Below are 15,026 nucleotides of genomic sequence, written 5' to 3' on the forward strand. Positions count from 1 at the left end.
CCTATAGACAATGTAATATAGTGATTAAGGGCAGGTACACTGGAGCCAGACTCAAACTGAATCCCAGCTTTACCAGTTGCCAGGGAAGTGATCTTAAGTAGGTAACCTCTCAGTGCCTCAATTTCCTCAATTGTGAAATAGAAATATAGCATCTGCCTCAAATAATCTTTGTGAAGATTACATGAGCTAAAAACTAAATGTAAAGTGCTTTGAACAGTGCCTAGTACAAGGTAACCATTCTGTGCGTGTTAACTGTGGACTTTAATAACTTACATATCTACTCCTAAAACTCTAGTACTTATCAACACTTATCAACAAGTTAAATTTTGCATTATTCTCTAATTTTTTTCACATCTATTTGTCCTTTCCTGCAGAACAATTTCCACAGTGTTGGATGACAAAGGGGATAGGAAAGGATCTCTGAGATCCTCATTTTCCAGGTGAGAGACGAAGGCCCAGAGGCAACAAGGGAGTTGTCCAAGACAACGTCTCTTGTGGCAGAACCAGGCCAACAATCCAGATCTAGCTTCACGTTATTCTCAAACATTGCAATCAAAGAAAGAGATTTAAAAATGAAATGTATGCAAAATGGATACCATCCTTGAGATGCTAAAGGTTTTAGTAAAGAACTTCAATATTTGCTTTTTAAGCTCTTGTTTGCCAACAGGTAATCAAGAGTCAGAGCTCTCAGTAATTTGTAGGAGTTTTCGTGAAATAATTTATTATAAAGTTAATTGTAGTAGGGCCTGACATTTTTTCTGGTTATGCAACTTACATGAAATTAATGAAAAATGGTTAAAGCAACATGAAAGGAGAAATCACTCATTGTGACATCCCAGAGCCCAAGGATACAGTTTTTATTAAAAACAAACAGACAAACAATTGGTTTTCTAAAACCAATTCTTGGGTATTCTAAGAGAAACTTCAGTTTTGAGCATTGTTCAGACTAATTATCATGATAATGCAAGCTGTTACTTTCGTGGTCTGGCATCATCCTCTAATCTGAACAGGTGTGCAGAGTTCACACATTTCAGTATGAATGCTTATCTCCAATAACCATTCTGCAGCACAGGAAAAGTAAACTTCCACTGGTTTTTTTTCCCCTATTGTCTAAACTGTTAAACAATTAGAAACCCAAGCCATCCATTTAGTTGAGAATAGTATTTTTATCACTAATTTTATTTCCCTGTTTTTATAGTGCATACAAATCACAAAGTATTTAAATATAGTTTTCCCTGATTATATTTTATACCTCAACAAATACATAGTTAAGTTTAAAAGTTGGCACTAATCACAAACAGCAGTGGAAACTCAACTAGGTTTCAAGCAAGTCATATAAGATTCTCTGAATTAAAAGAAAAATTTGTAATTTCTTTATGGTTTTAAAATTCTGAAATGATAAATCCACCACTGATATTTAGTCTGGTTCCTAATAACTTTTTCAGCAGAATATACGGTCCAGAAAAATGAACCTCAAATGCCTGGTTATCTCTTCTCCGTATTTTTTCAACAAACCTTTCAGTTACACCACAAATTACTCTATTTGCTGTAATCTTCAGAAACAATACTTTTCTCAAGAAAATGTACTAAAAGAGAAGGCATGCTATAACTCAACTGAGCTGAACTATAAGAAATCTCTCTAGAAAGAGAAAAAAGTTCTGTTTTATCTAAGATACTTTAGTAACCTGAGAATACTTCATTATAAAGAATATGAATAAACTCATATTTCTAAAAACTCATGCGACCGGTTTAATATTAATATTTACTTACACAAAGAAAGAAGCATTCTGTTTTACCATCAAGACCATAAAGAAAAACAATAAAAATGTCACAGAGATGGTAGATACTGTGTTAACTGGAGAAAGACAAGAAAAGAGCTTCTGTTAGGGCAAGCCTCTTGATATGTCCAGTCCTGATTTTCAAGAATCTCTTTCAAAGTTATTTTTGAAATCTCCTTCTCAAATACAATATTAATAGGGAGCTATGGTTGAAGAAAAGGGAAAAAAATGCCCTTCAGCTGAATATCAGGTGTTTGTGAGCGTCTCCTCCATATCATTCTGCTCTCTTGTGGCAAATAGCATTGTTCAATAGTTGATACTATGATATTTTCTAAGGTCAAAGAAAAAGTGGGTTTGAGACCAGTTTCACATGTATCTCAACAATTGATTTGTATTTTAATCCAATATTAAGATACAGCTGTTTATATTACTTAGGAGTGATTTCCTCAAAACTCTTCCAGATTACATATGTTGCTATACTCCAAAATGTTTATAAATAACATGGAAAAAATTTCAACTTTATGAGTTAGAGGCTTAAATAGTTTCCAGATATTAGAAGAAGTAGCTGAAAGATGATCTAGGTAAACCCCTTAAAGAATGTAACTTGGTTCTTCCAAAAAAAAAAAGTGGATATATTAAATGTAAGATACATGTATTTTCTTTTAATTTACAGATTCTACATTTGATACTTAGGCTGATTATTTCTTTCAAGTTTAATTTAATTTTACTAATTGCATAATTTTAAATAATGTTTGTAAAACAAATTGCATCAAACAGAAAGATGTGTTGGGGATCATTGCTGCATAGATGGGTGGTCATAGTTTATATCTCTGATGCTGCTTACAAATTTCTAGTCCATCAAGCAACAGACATGTGTTCTGTTTAATAAATCTGCTGAAGAATAATTATAAGTTGTTGGTGGAGATCTTAAGCAATTAGAAGGGACCACCTCAGTAATACTTTAATTTTATGAAGGAGAAGCTTTAAAATTACCCCAGAATGATAAGATATTCCTTTGTTTCACTTAATTTAATGAAAATGCTCCATTTCTTCTACAAGAATAAAATGAGGCACTTGTTCAATCCTGAAATTCTTAGATTAATTAAAAACAAAATTGCTATCTCTTACTAAAAGCCCCTACATTTATGAGTGAGCCATTAATGTATAGCGCCAATAAACAGATACACTTACCTGGAATTAAAGTTGAAAGAGCTGAAAATGCTTGGGAAAGTTTCAACAGATAGAAGAGAAGCTGAACCAGCAGCACGCACTACCACCGGCTCTGGCTTTTTGGCTTTACAAGTGGCAGCAATACCAGTTCCGGCCCAGTACCCTTCTGTTATATAACATCTTATTAATATTAGCCATCAAACTGCTACCCAGCTGGTGAGGCACTAGAGGGCAAGAGTGTCACATGCAAGACCCGTCGCCAAGAGACAGGCTTTGGTACCACTTCGGGAAGACAGATGCTAACTAAACCCATGAATAACACGCTGCCAGAATGCCACAGCGAACTTGTAATGTTCCTCAAAGAATATTTTAAATGGCAATTTTCTGACTAGCTGAAGAGTTAACAGCTTAATAAATATGCATAAGCAAATAACCATACCATGCAAAACTTTCGAGATTATATTTACAAACCTACCGTCATCCAGGAGGCTATCTTTTTCATTGTCTAATTAAACTAGTTTAAAATAGGAGAGGAGAGGCTGATTAAATCAAACGAGTGTCGGTTTCAGGACCCCTTCATTTCAAGCCGCGAGAAACTTGTCCCCATCGTGGGTGCCACCTCTGGGCTCCGCACCCCACGTCGCCCGGGGCGGGGTCCCGGGCGAGGACCGGACCGGCCGCCGGGGTCCGCACCAGGGGCTGCAGCTGCCGCGGCTCCTCCCGCCCCGGGGCCTCGGCCTCCGCGGCTCCCCGGGCGGCCCTTCCCCTCGCCGGGCCCGCGGCCGGAGCGCGGACGCCGCGGCTGCTCCGGGAGGCGGCGGCGCTGGCGGGGCGGGCGGGGCGAGCGCGGGGCGGGCGGGGACTCTGCGCTCGCTCCCCGCCGCCGCCCTCCCGCCGCCTCCCGCGCCCGCCTGCCCGCCGGGGAAGGGGAAGGGCAAGGGGCAGGGGCAGGGGCAGGAGCAGGGCTGGGGGCGCCCCCATCCGCCCGCCTTGCGCGGGGGTCGGCCCCACCGATCGGCCGGCCGGGGCCTGGGCTTGGGGACCCCGGGTGTCGCGCCCCACCAGCCCGTTCCGACGGCCGCTGGGGGCGGGTTGGTGGCGGCCGCCAAGGATGGGACGGGTCGCGCCGCCTCGGAAGCGGCTACGGGTCCCTGAGGCGGCGCCGGGAAGGTGGGGCGCGCCCGCATCGTCCCCTCTGGTCGCGCCCCTGCCGGTGACACTGGACTAGGCAGCGCGCGGCGGGCGGCTTCGAGGTTGTAAGCTGGGAGTTCCCTCTCTTTGCCGGCTTTCTGAAAGGCAGTGTGTTCCAGCTCCTGGAGACAAGTGGAAAGCCAGCAATTGAAGCGACATTTTGGACACAAGGTGTGAGGTTACACTCTTTAAAACTATAGAGTTTGATTAAGAGCCTCGGTCGAATGATTTTTCTTTTAAATCTCCTTTTGGTCCACTAATATAGCATATGTGAGGGGTGGGGTTTACTAACAGCTTGTAGTGGATATTTGTGATTTTGCTTCCAGCTACTCACCCCTCTATGGATACTGTACTCCTGTTTTGGAAGATACCCGCACCCCCCACCCCGAACCCCGAACCCCACCCCTCAGCCCATTTGCTTTAGGTAATGTCGACGGCTACTCAAAGAGGGGCCCATGACTCAGGTCTGGCCGTAGCAGGCATTGTGTCCTCCTGGCAGCTGGGATTGGTTTACAACAAGCATGTGACCCAGGCCTGGCCAATCAGACACGGAAAGGCACAGTTTTGCGACTTTTTTTTTTGCCACCTTTATGGAAGTGGACTCTCTTCTGCTGGACTTTGCAGAGTGAGATGTGAGCCATGTGAAGTCTGGGTGTAACGCTAATACTCAGGGATGCATCCCTGGGAATTGGAGAAAACCTAACCCCAGATGGGGAGATTTGAGCTCTGAATCCAGCTGTGGCTGAAACAAGGTCTTACCTCTGGATATTTTCAAATATGAACCAATAAATTCAGTTTTACCTTAAGGCAGCTTGGGTTGAAACTTGTGTCCTTTGGAATTGACAGAGATCCAAATGATACAGAAATTAAACATCTAGGTTGTTTACTAACTTTATGAGGGCACTTGGATACTGTGTAGCAAGACCTCCTGTTAGATCCCAATGTCCTGAAAGAGTTAGTTTGGAATTTTAAAAAGCCTGAAAGTTGCATATGCTTCTTGCTCTACATGATAGCGAGGTCACAGAAGTGACTGGAAGCCTACAAAAATGTCAAGATGGTAGAATTCTTTTGCCAGATGACGTGTATTAGATTGGTTTTATTTATTTTTATTTTTTAGTTGGAGGTCTCCCTTGGAAGTCTTGTGCCTTTCAAGAATTTTAAGAAACTCATTTTTTTAAATATATTCCTTTTCTAGGGAGCCTGCTCTGTCATCCAAGCTCGTAGACATTCATCATTTCAGTTACCCACTCCCCCTGCCCCAATTGTTGAACATCTACTAAATGGCTCTGGAATACAATAATATTTTTAAAAGAAAAGCAGGAACGTTCCCCACCTTTCTCTTACTTATAATATATTGCTACAGGGATGGGAGGTCAGGCACTTCTGTAGGATTTCAGGAAATAGACAGGATTCATGAATTCCTGTCTGTTTCCCTACATTCCTGACTGTTTCAAGGTATGCAGGTAGGTTCAGAAATGGCATTCACTTTTTCTTCTTTTTTTTCCTATAAAAAAAGTAGAAAATGTCTTCTGCAAACTAAGGTATTGACTATTTCTATGACTTTGCATTGGGGTTTTCTTCAGTGAGGTTTGACTGGAGGCACAAATTTCCTGATCCTTTGTGGAGAAATGCAACTTTCAGTGACTGCTACTTTCAACCATCCATCTGGAAGGACAGACACTTAGGGTTATGCCATGTTTTCCTGTGAGACCGTCAAGTCTTGTAGCTCTATTCCAGAAGTTCCTGTCTGTGCATGTATGAAATTTAAGTTAGTCTACTAGCAGATCGATGTATTGCCTCTATTTCCTTCCTCTTCATTGCCTGGCAGAAAGATAAGAAGGAGCAGATAGCAGTGTCAACCATTGCCCCCTCTGGCCCTTCCTTCATATCCCTCTCTCCCTAACCCAGGAAGGTTAAGGCCAGGGAACAATTTTTCCTCCAGAGAGAGGTTCTAATTTAGTGTAACACTAGTTGTAGACAGCAAAGAACCTGTAGCAGTGGCTGAGGCAGAGGTGGAGAAGGGCTGTGGTCCAGGGCCTCACATTGGTGATGCACCTCAAATTTAGTCATCTCTAAATGAGCTTTTACAATATCTTTTAATGTGATAAATATGCTAGGTTTAGTTTAGACTTTTGGGATATACCACTGTTTTTGTAACCACCTTTGGCATATCTTTTATTACTGTTTACGCAAAATACTGAGGACCTCAAAAAATGGAAGAAGTTCAGGCTTCTGTCAACCTCTGAGAAGCCCTGAGACGGTAAGAAATGTTTTTATCAGAGACTCAGCATCAAATACGAAAGGAAGAGTCTGTCTGTAAATTAAATACTTAGGGAAAGCATTAAAAATAAGAAAAAAAGAACAAAACTATGCACCTCTGTGTATTGAAATAATCGATCCTTGTATTTAGTCACTCTGAAATAAGGCATTGATTTATGGGGATGTAGAGATTTCACAATTTATGCTTTATATAGGTTAAAAATTATTTATTTCTCTTGATAGGTTTTTGTCCTTCATTTAAATGCTTCTCTGTGGAAGATGATGATTGTAAAAGAATTTTGGGAAACTCATCTTAATTTGCAGAGTCCTCTTCTACTTTTCAATATCTAAATTAAAGCAATATATTACTCTAATAAGTGTTTAAAAATGCAAGTGTTTATAAAGAACGCATCAGTATTTCTGATCTGAAATAACTAGTAAGTGTAGTATTAATTTTTTTGAAAAATGTTCAGCTTGGATTTATGTTAAAGTAATTAATGACACTGTTAAGCTGATGAAAGGTAATGGGGTGAAGATTTAAAAGAAAGCATATTCTACATAGGTGCAGAGATTAGATTGGTGGTTACCAGAGGGGAAATGGGGAGGGAGGAGGGTGAAAGAGATGACAAGGCAGCTGTTAATGGTGACGGATTGCAATTAGTCTTCGGGTGGTGAACATGATGTAACCTACACAGAAACTGAAATATAATAATTTGCACCTGAAATTTATATAATGTTATAAACCAATGTTACCTCAAATAAAAAAAAAAGTGCATATTCTGGCTAGGAACTGCTAACTCAGCTCAAGGAAATGTACCTCAACTTTCTTTATTGTCTCAAGAGATGTTCAAGTGAAAATAGATCAAAACCAAAAATCTCAGCAAAATGATTGGCTAGGAGGAAGGGGTATCTGGCTTCTTGAAAGCCACAGAAAGGCAAATTTTACCTGCCTCTGAGTCTCCTTGCAAACACAGCCTGTGAAAAGTATACAAGGTTGAGTTAGTAGTATGGAAGTCTTGTCTATTTTATAAAATGCCAATTTAAAGCTTAATGGACTAGATCAGAGCAGTGGTTCTCAAACTTTAGTGTGCGTCAGTATCATCTGGAGGACTTGCTGGCCCCACCCTTAGCGTTTCTGATTCAGATGAGGGGCCTGAGAATTTGAGTTTTTGACAAGTTCCCAGGTTATGCAGATGGTGCTTTATCTGAGACTGCGCTTTAAGACCCCCTGGATTAGAGCATTACTGAGAACACAGATTATGTCTTTATGTGGGTCTATAAGAATGAACATTTATTATTATGTAAATTATTTGGTTTTCAAAACTAATTCTCGTTTTTTTGTTAATTATAATAAAGACACAATAAAGTCGGTATTTTAATTGGCTTTCTATACATCAATGAGGTAAACTATCAAAGAAAAGGAAATGATTTGTTAAAAAATATAGGGTCTTTGGTATAGTAAAAAGTAGCAAGATTTGGAAACTGGAGAATGGATGCAGCTCTCCTGCCTCCTTGAGGGCCGCCTCCCTCCCACGTTCATTTTGTGTCTCCCACTGGCCCAGGTAGAGCGCCTGGCACATTAGCAGTCATTTAAAACACACTAAAGAAGAGAAAGAAATCATTTTCTTCATATAATAGGTAATGTTTTACACTGTCCCTGATAAGGGAAGTCACCTTATTTTGTCCTGTCATTAAAGTTTTTTATTCCTTAACCACTTTATTTTCTGTCATTTCTGTTTAATTTTCAAATGCTTTGTCCTCAAAAATAGCTTTTTCCCTGTGCACAACTGGTTTTTTTATGTGCTGATCATAAAGTATGTAGTTAATTACAAGCCTTGGCTGATGACTATTTGGCAGTATAAACATATTTATATCTATAGTTTTAGCATAAATTGTTGAAATAACTGTTGTTTTGTTTCACCTTAATGGGGGAAATGCAAGCAATCATCAGACTGTAGAACATACTGCGTGAGTCTTCGAAGCTCTCTCTTAATATTCAGGCAGGACGAAACATCATTAAGGTGTTCCTTTGACTAGCTTGCAACATTAAGACATCATCTTATAGCTTGGCCTCATGCCATGGAGTACAAGAGAGATTCATTGTGAGAGTAAGATGGATGATTTCTCTCTCAATTTGTGAGAAAACAGGTTTCGTAAAGACCCCAGGATACTTTCCCTACCACCTTAGTGTGATGTTTCTCCATTATATCTGATCCTTCGATTTCAAGAGGTTAAAGAAAATAAATATGCAAGAAGTAGGAGTTGTATGAAATAAGTTTGTTTTGCTCCTCTGAAACTGTGTCTTTGAAATAGTGCTATGAGAAATTGTTAGAGAAAAGAGAAATAGCAGAGAAAATTGAGATGCGCTGTACATTATGGATTGACAAATCCCATATTCTTAGGCTTGAGGCTTTTTGACTGAATTCTCCACCAGACATTTGAATTAGAGAACTGTGAGTAGAAAAAATGAAAATTTAATTGGGAAAGGGAAAATTTATGCATATAGTTTTTGTCCCTCAGTTGTGAACAAGTGCCCTCTGTAGTAATAGAAGAAATAGAAAATGGAAACCCTGCTCACTTAGCATTAAATTTAAGTGTTGCTCGGCATCTTTCGCTTTCTGAGAGAAAAGGTAGTCGATGCTCTCATTCATTTTTTCCTAAAACTCACGCATGAAATCAAACACATACACTTAACTGAAATGAAATTACGAGAACCCGATGGTTAAACACAGAGTATTTTTCTCCAACATCTCATTTTAATCCTTTGGATCCACGATCATTTTATTTTCCCTCCACAGGATCCAGCTCAGCCTTCTGGAAAGGGTAAATAAGTATAGATTGGACAAATGGATCCAAATATTAAAAGGTTCTTTTCCTTACGCCCTTTGTGTGAAGTATATTTAAGAATTAGCCTTTGAAAGGTTCCTTTAGTAGTTTGTACCTATGGTATTATACGTAAGTTATACATTTAGAACTTAATTCTCTTGTTGATCAGGGCAGAGAGTAAGGTTAGCAGAGACCCTCTAGAGTCCTAAAATTTGTAATAGCTTTGTACTTACAGCAAGAGAAAAATTTTATAACTGGGTCATAGGGCTTGGGGTGGTAACAGAACTATTTTTTATTCAAGCCTTACTACTCTCGGGGCAACAGTTCTCTGGCTCTCGTGAAAAATCTTAACTGTAACTCGATATAGAAAACATTACTTTTTGGAATATGATAGAATTTAAACCAAATGAAGCCAGGAGAACCATATCAATTTTTACTTATATTACTTTGTAAGTAATAAACTATATACTAGGATTCCTTGAAGTCAGTCTTGGTCATTTTATATATGTATCCATCTGTGCCTGTTTTATATAGCTCTTTTACCTAAGAACTTAACCATTTTGACAAGTAGTAATAATAGAACCTCTACACAGTAATAGCAACACAGATGACAACGAGACAGAAAACACGATAAGCACTTGTCACATGTCAGAGCTTTATGTATGTTGTATTATTTAATCTGTATGAAAGCTCAACAAAGTAGTTATGATTGTGGAGAAGTAGAAAACCAGGCTTAGGAAATGTAAGTGATATGCCAAAGTCTGGGCACACTGATGCTGACCTGGGAGGCCCGCCTTGTGGAGTGGGGAGGGGAGGGAAAAGAAAAAAAGATGATAGAGAGAAATTTTATTCCCAAACTCAGGCTCATTTCGTTATATTGTGATGCTTTCCCAATGAATTACTTATTTTTAGATCATCAACAAATATGTATGGGGTATCTATATACATGTGTATAAATGTGCTGCAGAAATAGAGTGGAAGCTAGAAAGATGTACATAGACCTGACCTCCTGATTGTCTCATTATTATGACACAGCTGTTATTTCACAGTTAATTGAATTACAACATTACTTACAAGCACTACTTCCTATTGTAAGTGCCAGAGTGAAAACACACTGGATAATGTGAGTGGCTATCAGGCCACCTGACCTAGGCTGGGGGAAGTGAGGCTGTGTACGGGGTCAGAGAGACTTCTCTACGGGAGTGATTTTCAGTGAATCGTGATACCTAGCCGGATTAATTTCTTTCGTCTTGCAGAAAAAACCACAGCCACAGAGGGTCCAGGGTAATAGAGAGTGAAAGGGGGAGAGTGTATTTGAGTTTAATTTCAATAGTCCAGCAATAACCTGTTTTGGAAAGGTCTGAGTATTTGCAACCACCTGACCCCACTTAATTATTTTCTGGAGAATTGGATTGATTATGTAACCAATAATTTTCTTTACTTAAAAAATTCTCTTCATAGTCACGTGCTGAAATGTGAACGCTCTTTCAGCGGTACAGTAGCTTTAGGAACCTACTGTCCTGCCCTTGACATACCGTCCCTTCCTATCCTTCTTTCCTTCTTTTCGTTTGTCCTTTCGGTTGGTGCTGTGTCAAACACAGCAAGCAGAGAGAGACCAAGCAAAAATTCATCAATTATCTGGCTGTTTCCACATTTCTGGAGCTTGACAAACATCTAGCATTTGTTCAAATGCTTAATATACTCACATTTTTCTCCTTCAATGAAGCTGATTTCTTAACATTATAATGTAGTAGAACTTCTGTAGAGGCGGATGACCTGAGCCCCAGCTTGGGCTCTGCTATTTGCCAGTTACTTAACTTTGGTTCACTTAATCTCATCTGGTAAATGAGAGCGATGGATATTTCAGAGGATTTAGTGGAGAATAAAATATGTGAGAAAGTGCTGTGAAATTTGCAAAGGGTTATATAGATACATAAATTTTTTTAAAATGGGATTATGAGATTCATCTTGTTGATAAGAATGAAAAATTAGTTATACGATTAGATCACATTAATTTACCTGAGACTTAAATCTTAGTGTACAAGTGAATTGAACATGATTTTCCATTCAAACACTTTTCTTCCTTTAAGGGCATTTAATTTCTATTCTTGTGTTAATCAAACTACAGCTGGTAGTAAATTTGGTAGAAGTAATTAGAGAACATCATTTAGCCACCTCCTAATCTATGCCAGATGCTGTCATGTTCCTCATGTCACTGAATTGGCACAAAAGTTCTGATTGGAAAGTCTCTGATTGGAAGACAGTCTGCTAGATGCCTCCCAATGTTTAGTCTCTCCTTCCACAATAATAGCATTTGTACCAGAACACATGGCTATCCAGAAAAAAAAGGGTATATTTTTCAACTAGATGCAACTCAGCTCTAGCCAATGTGATACAAGAGGGAAGATTGCATGATTGTTTATGGGAACTTTCCTGTGGTGGACAGACTCTAGAGAAGCCCCCATTATCGCTGCCTCCTGGTGTTCAGGCCCTTGTATAATCCTTTCTCTTTGAAGGGGTGGGATATGTGACTTGTTTCTAACCAATAAAATATGGCAAAGGTGACGGGATGTCACCCCCATGGTTAGGTTATGTTACATAAAACTCCATCTTGCTAGCAGACTAATGCTAGAAGCTCTCTTTTCTGGCTTGATAAAGTAAGTGGCCACATTGGGGAAGCTTATGTGTCAAGGAACTGCCAGAGTCCTCAAGAAACTGTGAGAGGCCTCTAAGAACTGCAGCCTCTAATAGCCAAGGGCAACCTCCAGCCAAAAGCCAGCAAGAAGTCAGGGCCCTCAGTCCCACAACCACAGGAAATGAATTCTGCTAACAACGTGAGTCAGCTTGGAAGTGCATTCTTCCCCACTCAAACCCCCAGATAAGAATGAAGCCCAGCCAACATCTTCATAGCATCATTGTGAAACCCTAAGCAGAGGAACTACCTAAGCTGTGATGTGTGGAAACTATCAGATAATAAATGTCTGTTGTTTCAGTTCCTAAGTTGTGATAATTTTGTTATGTGGAATAGATGAATAATACACTCCTTCAGAGACAGCTAGCACATGCCTTTTACCCTCTTTACCACTTTCATGTCTTCTTTCATCCTGGTGTCTAAAACTCAGCTACAGTGTTACTGGACCAAGAAGTTAAGGGCCACAGTTGGGATGGTGGAGCCTTGAGCTGGAAGAGATCTGGGTTCCTGGGGTGGATGAGGAGGCGTTCATGTGAGCATAACCATTTATCTTGTTTGAGCCATTGTTAATTTGCCTTTTCTACTTTCCATCATTTGATGCTCAACTATTCCAAATAAGATAGTAAGTATTATTAACTAGAATTTGTTTAATTTTACTGTTTACTACAATAAGAATTCATGTTTATGATAGAAGATTTAGAAAGTACAAAGTATAGAGAAGAAGAAATATCATTCATTACTTTACATGGAGAGACACTCACCATTAACATTTGGTGTATTTCTCCTTGGTATTTTGAACCATGTTTTGAAAAGAAGACTTCTATGGCAAATATTTGTGACATTTAAATGTCATGACTTCTCTGTCATTAAGATAAAGTTTATTGAAATTATTTTAAAACATCTGGTTGAAATGTGAAAAATCCAATCAAACAAGCCTTTGGCATGAGAGAGACAAAATATCTCATCCATTTTTTTCCGTTAAATTTAACCTTTTTTTTTTTTCAGTCAATTTAGCCCATCCATTTTTGTGTTCAGAAATGTAACCTCAATAACTAAACAGATAAAGAAATCAGATTCCCAACCCCTTGCTCTTGATGTGGAAATTTATTTTGGGTACTCAAATTATCTAGACTTTTCGCATTCACTGATGGATCTCAGATCATTGCTTAACTTGGTACATATATAAGCTGTGATTTTTGCTAATATTTTCTCATGCTAGTTAAAAATTTATGTGAACTCGAACTTAGCATATTATTATTATAGCTCTTTTAAAGTTGAAGATTTGCTAATCTTAGTTTGAGAGCTTTCTTCTAAAAATCGTCATCGAGTCTAAGGTTCTTAGTAATATGATCCTTTATGTAATAGAGACAATCTGTCTTTACAAATGCATCTCCTAAATCAACCCTTAGCTGTAGGCAAACTGGTCTACTCCAAATATAAGCTCTGTATAGCTTCCTCCTCGACACGTTTATTCTACTCTCCAGCCGGTAATGATCTTACCTACTCTGCACTTATCTAAATAGACCCTTCCTTTCAAGTTCAGCTGAACTCTCAACCTCTTCATAGAATCTCTCTTAAGTCAGGTCAGACTTCCGTGATTTCTCCGTTCCCCCAACCCAGATCATTTCCTCTCCACACTACTCAGATGGCATTAAGAACCTGCTACTTAAATAAGACTTTCTTATTTAAGAAATGTTTCTTATTTAGGAAAGGCTTTCTGATTCCCACCCCTCTTCTGCTGATCTGCATAGAATATAGATTTATTAGCATTTTTGTTACACAGGGTAATTGATAAATACAGCTCAAGACTCTATTAATAGCTATATTTTCCAATTATTACAAAATCATTTTCAATGAATATTCTATGAATTTACTTTGTGCATGTTAAAAGATTTAAGAAGAATGTATAAAATGAGAAAATATAAGCCTGAATGTTGGAATTCTGTAACAACTTTACCTTCTGAACTAAAGCCATCTTAAGGAGGTATGGCTCTGATCATTGCATTTTCTGTGCATTGTCCTTCATGGAAGCAAACCTGTCCATGTAATCTTACTATATTTCCTTTAGAAATGAGGAAAACTGAATAATAAAACGATGTGGGGAGTACAATATGACTTTTTTTGTAAATTATGATAATTTATAGAGACTCTGCAATTCAAGGTGAAAGTGTCAATTAACGCTCAGAGGTTTTCATGTTGAAGAGTACTTCACAGAAAATAGATAACAAATCAAGGTGCTCCTCTTCTGAAATGCTCCCAGGATGTTTAGCTGTGCACTTATCCACTAGGGCCACAGGAGCACTGATGGCACGATCCCACGATGCACATTTCGGTGTACCTAATGCAGTAAGTTGTAATTTTTAAAAATTTGGTAAGTCCTCATAACTATATTAAAAACTTTTAAAACGCTGAAATGGATTTCCTAATTAGAAAATGTGAATATAGATGGGATTAAAAAATGTGACTTTGTGGTTTGCAAAATACTTCTATAATCCAATTTCACCACTCTTACATGTATTGGCTACAAGTGAAGCAGAGGGTCAGAGGACAGGCTTTCAGAGGTTCAAGTTAGTGGTGGAATGAAGCCTTCCACTCCGATCTTTTAACTTCTTTGAATAAACTTCTCTCATTCTTCTGAAAAGGAACTTTTATTTGTGGGGGTGTGATGTTTTAAGTCCAGGCCAGATAATTAAGTTAAAGAATAGAAAACTCTTCATTTATTGAAATTGCAAAAAGCTGATAATTATCCCAAATTGGACAACTCTGGTTTCTCACTCTCTTTCTGAAAAAAAAAAAGAAAGAAACTTTCCACAGTGTTTCTTAATTTATGCACAATTTTAGATATAGTGGCTTTTCTGCTCCATCAGGGTAGAGGCCTCTGCCTGTAGGAGGTAAAGTAGGAAGCCGGTGAAAGGTGGGGAAGTTTACTTTTTCCTCTTCATTGGCAAATTGCTTCATACATTTGATGTACAACGCCAGGTTCCATTTTGTTGCAGTTTTATTTTCTAAGTTTCTATGTAAGGTAGAATATTCCAATGATTTGCCATTTGGGGAATAATTTTCAATTTCAGAGAATTGCAGCACTTTTCTTTTCACCAGAGCACATTTAA

The 15,026-nt window shown here is 38.7% G+C and overlaps 2 protein-coding genes across 3 annotated transcripts in view; one reads left to right on the forward strand and one right to left on the reverse strand.

Annotated features, from left to right (window-relative positions):
* Positions 1 to 3,561, reverse strand: part of NDST3 (N-deacetylase and N-sulfotransferase 3) — a 161,506-nt gene extending 157,945 nt beyond the window's left edge. Inside the window, exon 1 of one of the 2 annotated variants that reach the window (XM_005607872.4) lies at positions 3,424 to 3,561. The gene's annotated coding sequence lies outside the window, so the exon portion shown is untranslated. Of the gene's footprint in view, positions 1 to 2,969; positions 3,277 to 3,423 lie in introns of those variants that run through there. The other variant, XM_023636641.2, reaches the window with a different exon arrangement.
* The window catches only part of LOC111772578 (homeobox protein cut-like 1), a 174,242-nt gene that overhangs the window by 3,667 nt on the left and 155,549 nt on the right, over positions 1 to 15,026 (forward strand). The window contains exon 2 of the mRNA XM_070259843.1: positions 3,535 to 4,310. Within this exon, the coding sequence (XP_070115944.1) occupies positions 3,535 to 4,176 (642 nt within the window). The 3' untranslated portion in view covers positions 4,177 to 4,310. The remainder of the gene's footprint in view (positions 1 to 3,534; positions 4,311 to 15,026) is intronic.

Source organism: Equus caballus, chromosome 2 (genome assembly GCF_041296265.1).
Source record: "Equus caballus isolate H_3958 breed thoroughbred chromosome 2, TB-T2T, whole genome shotgun sequence".
Classification (NCBI taxonomy): Eukaryota; Metazoa; Chordata; class Mammalia; order Perissodactyla; family Equidae; genus Equus; species Equus caballus.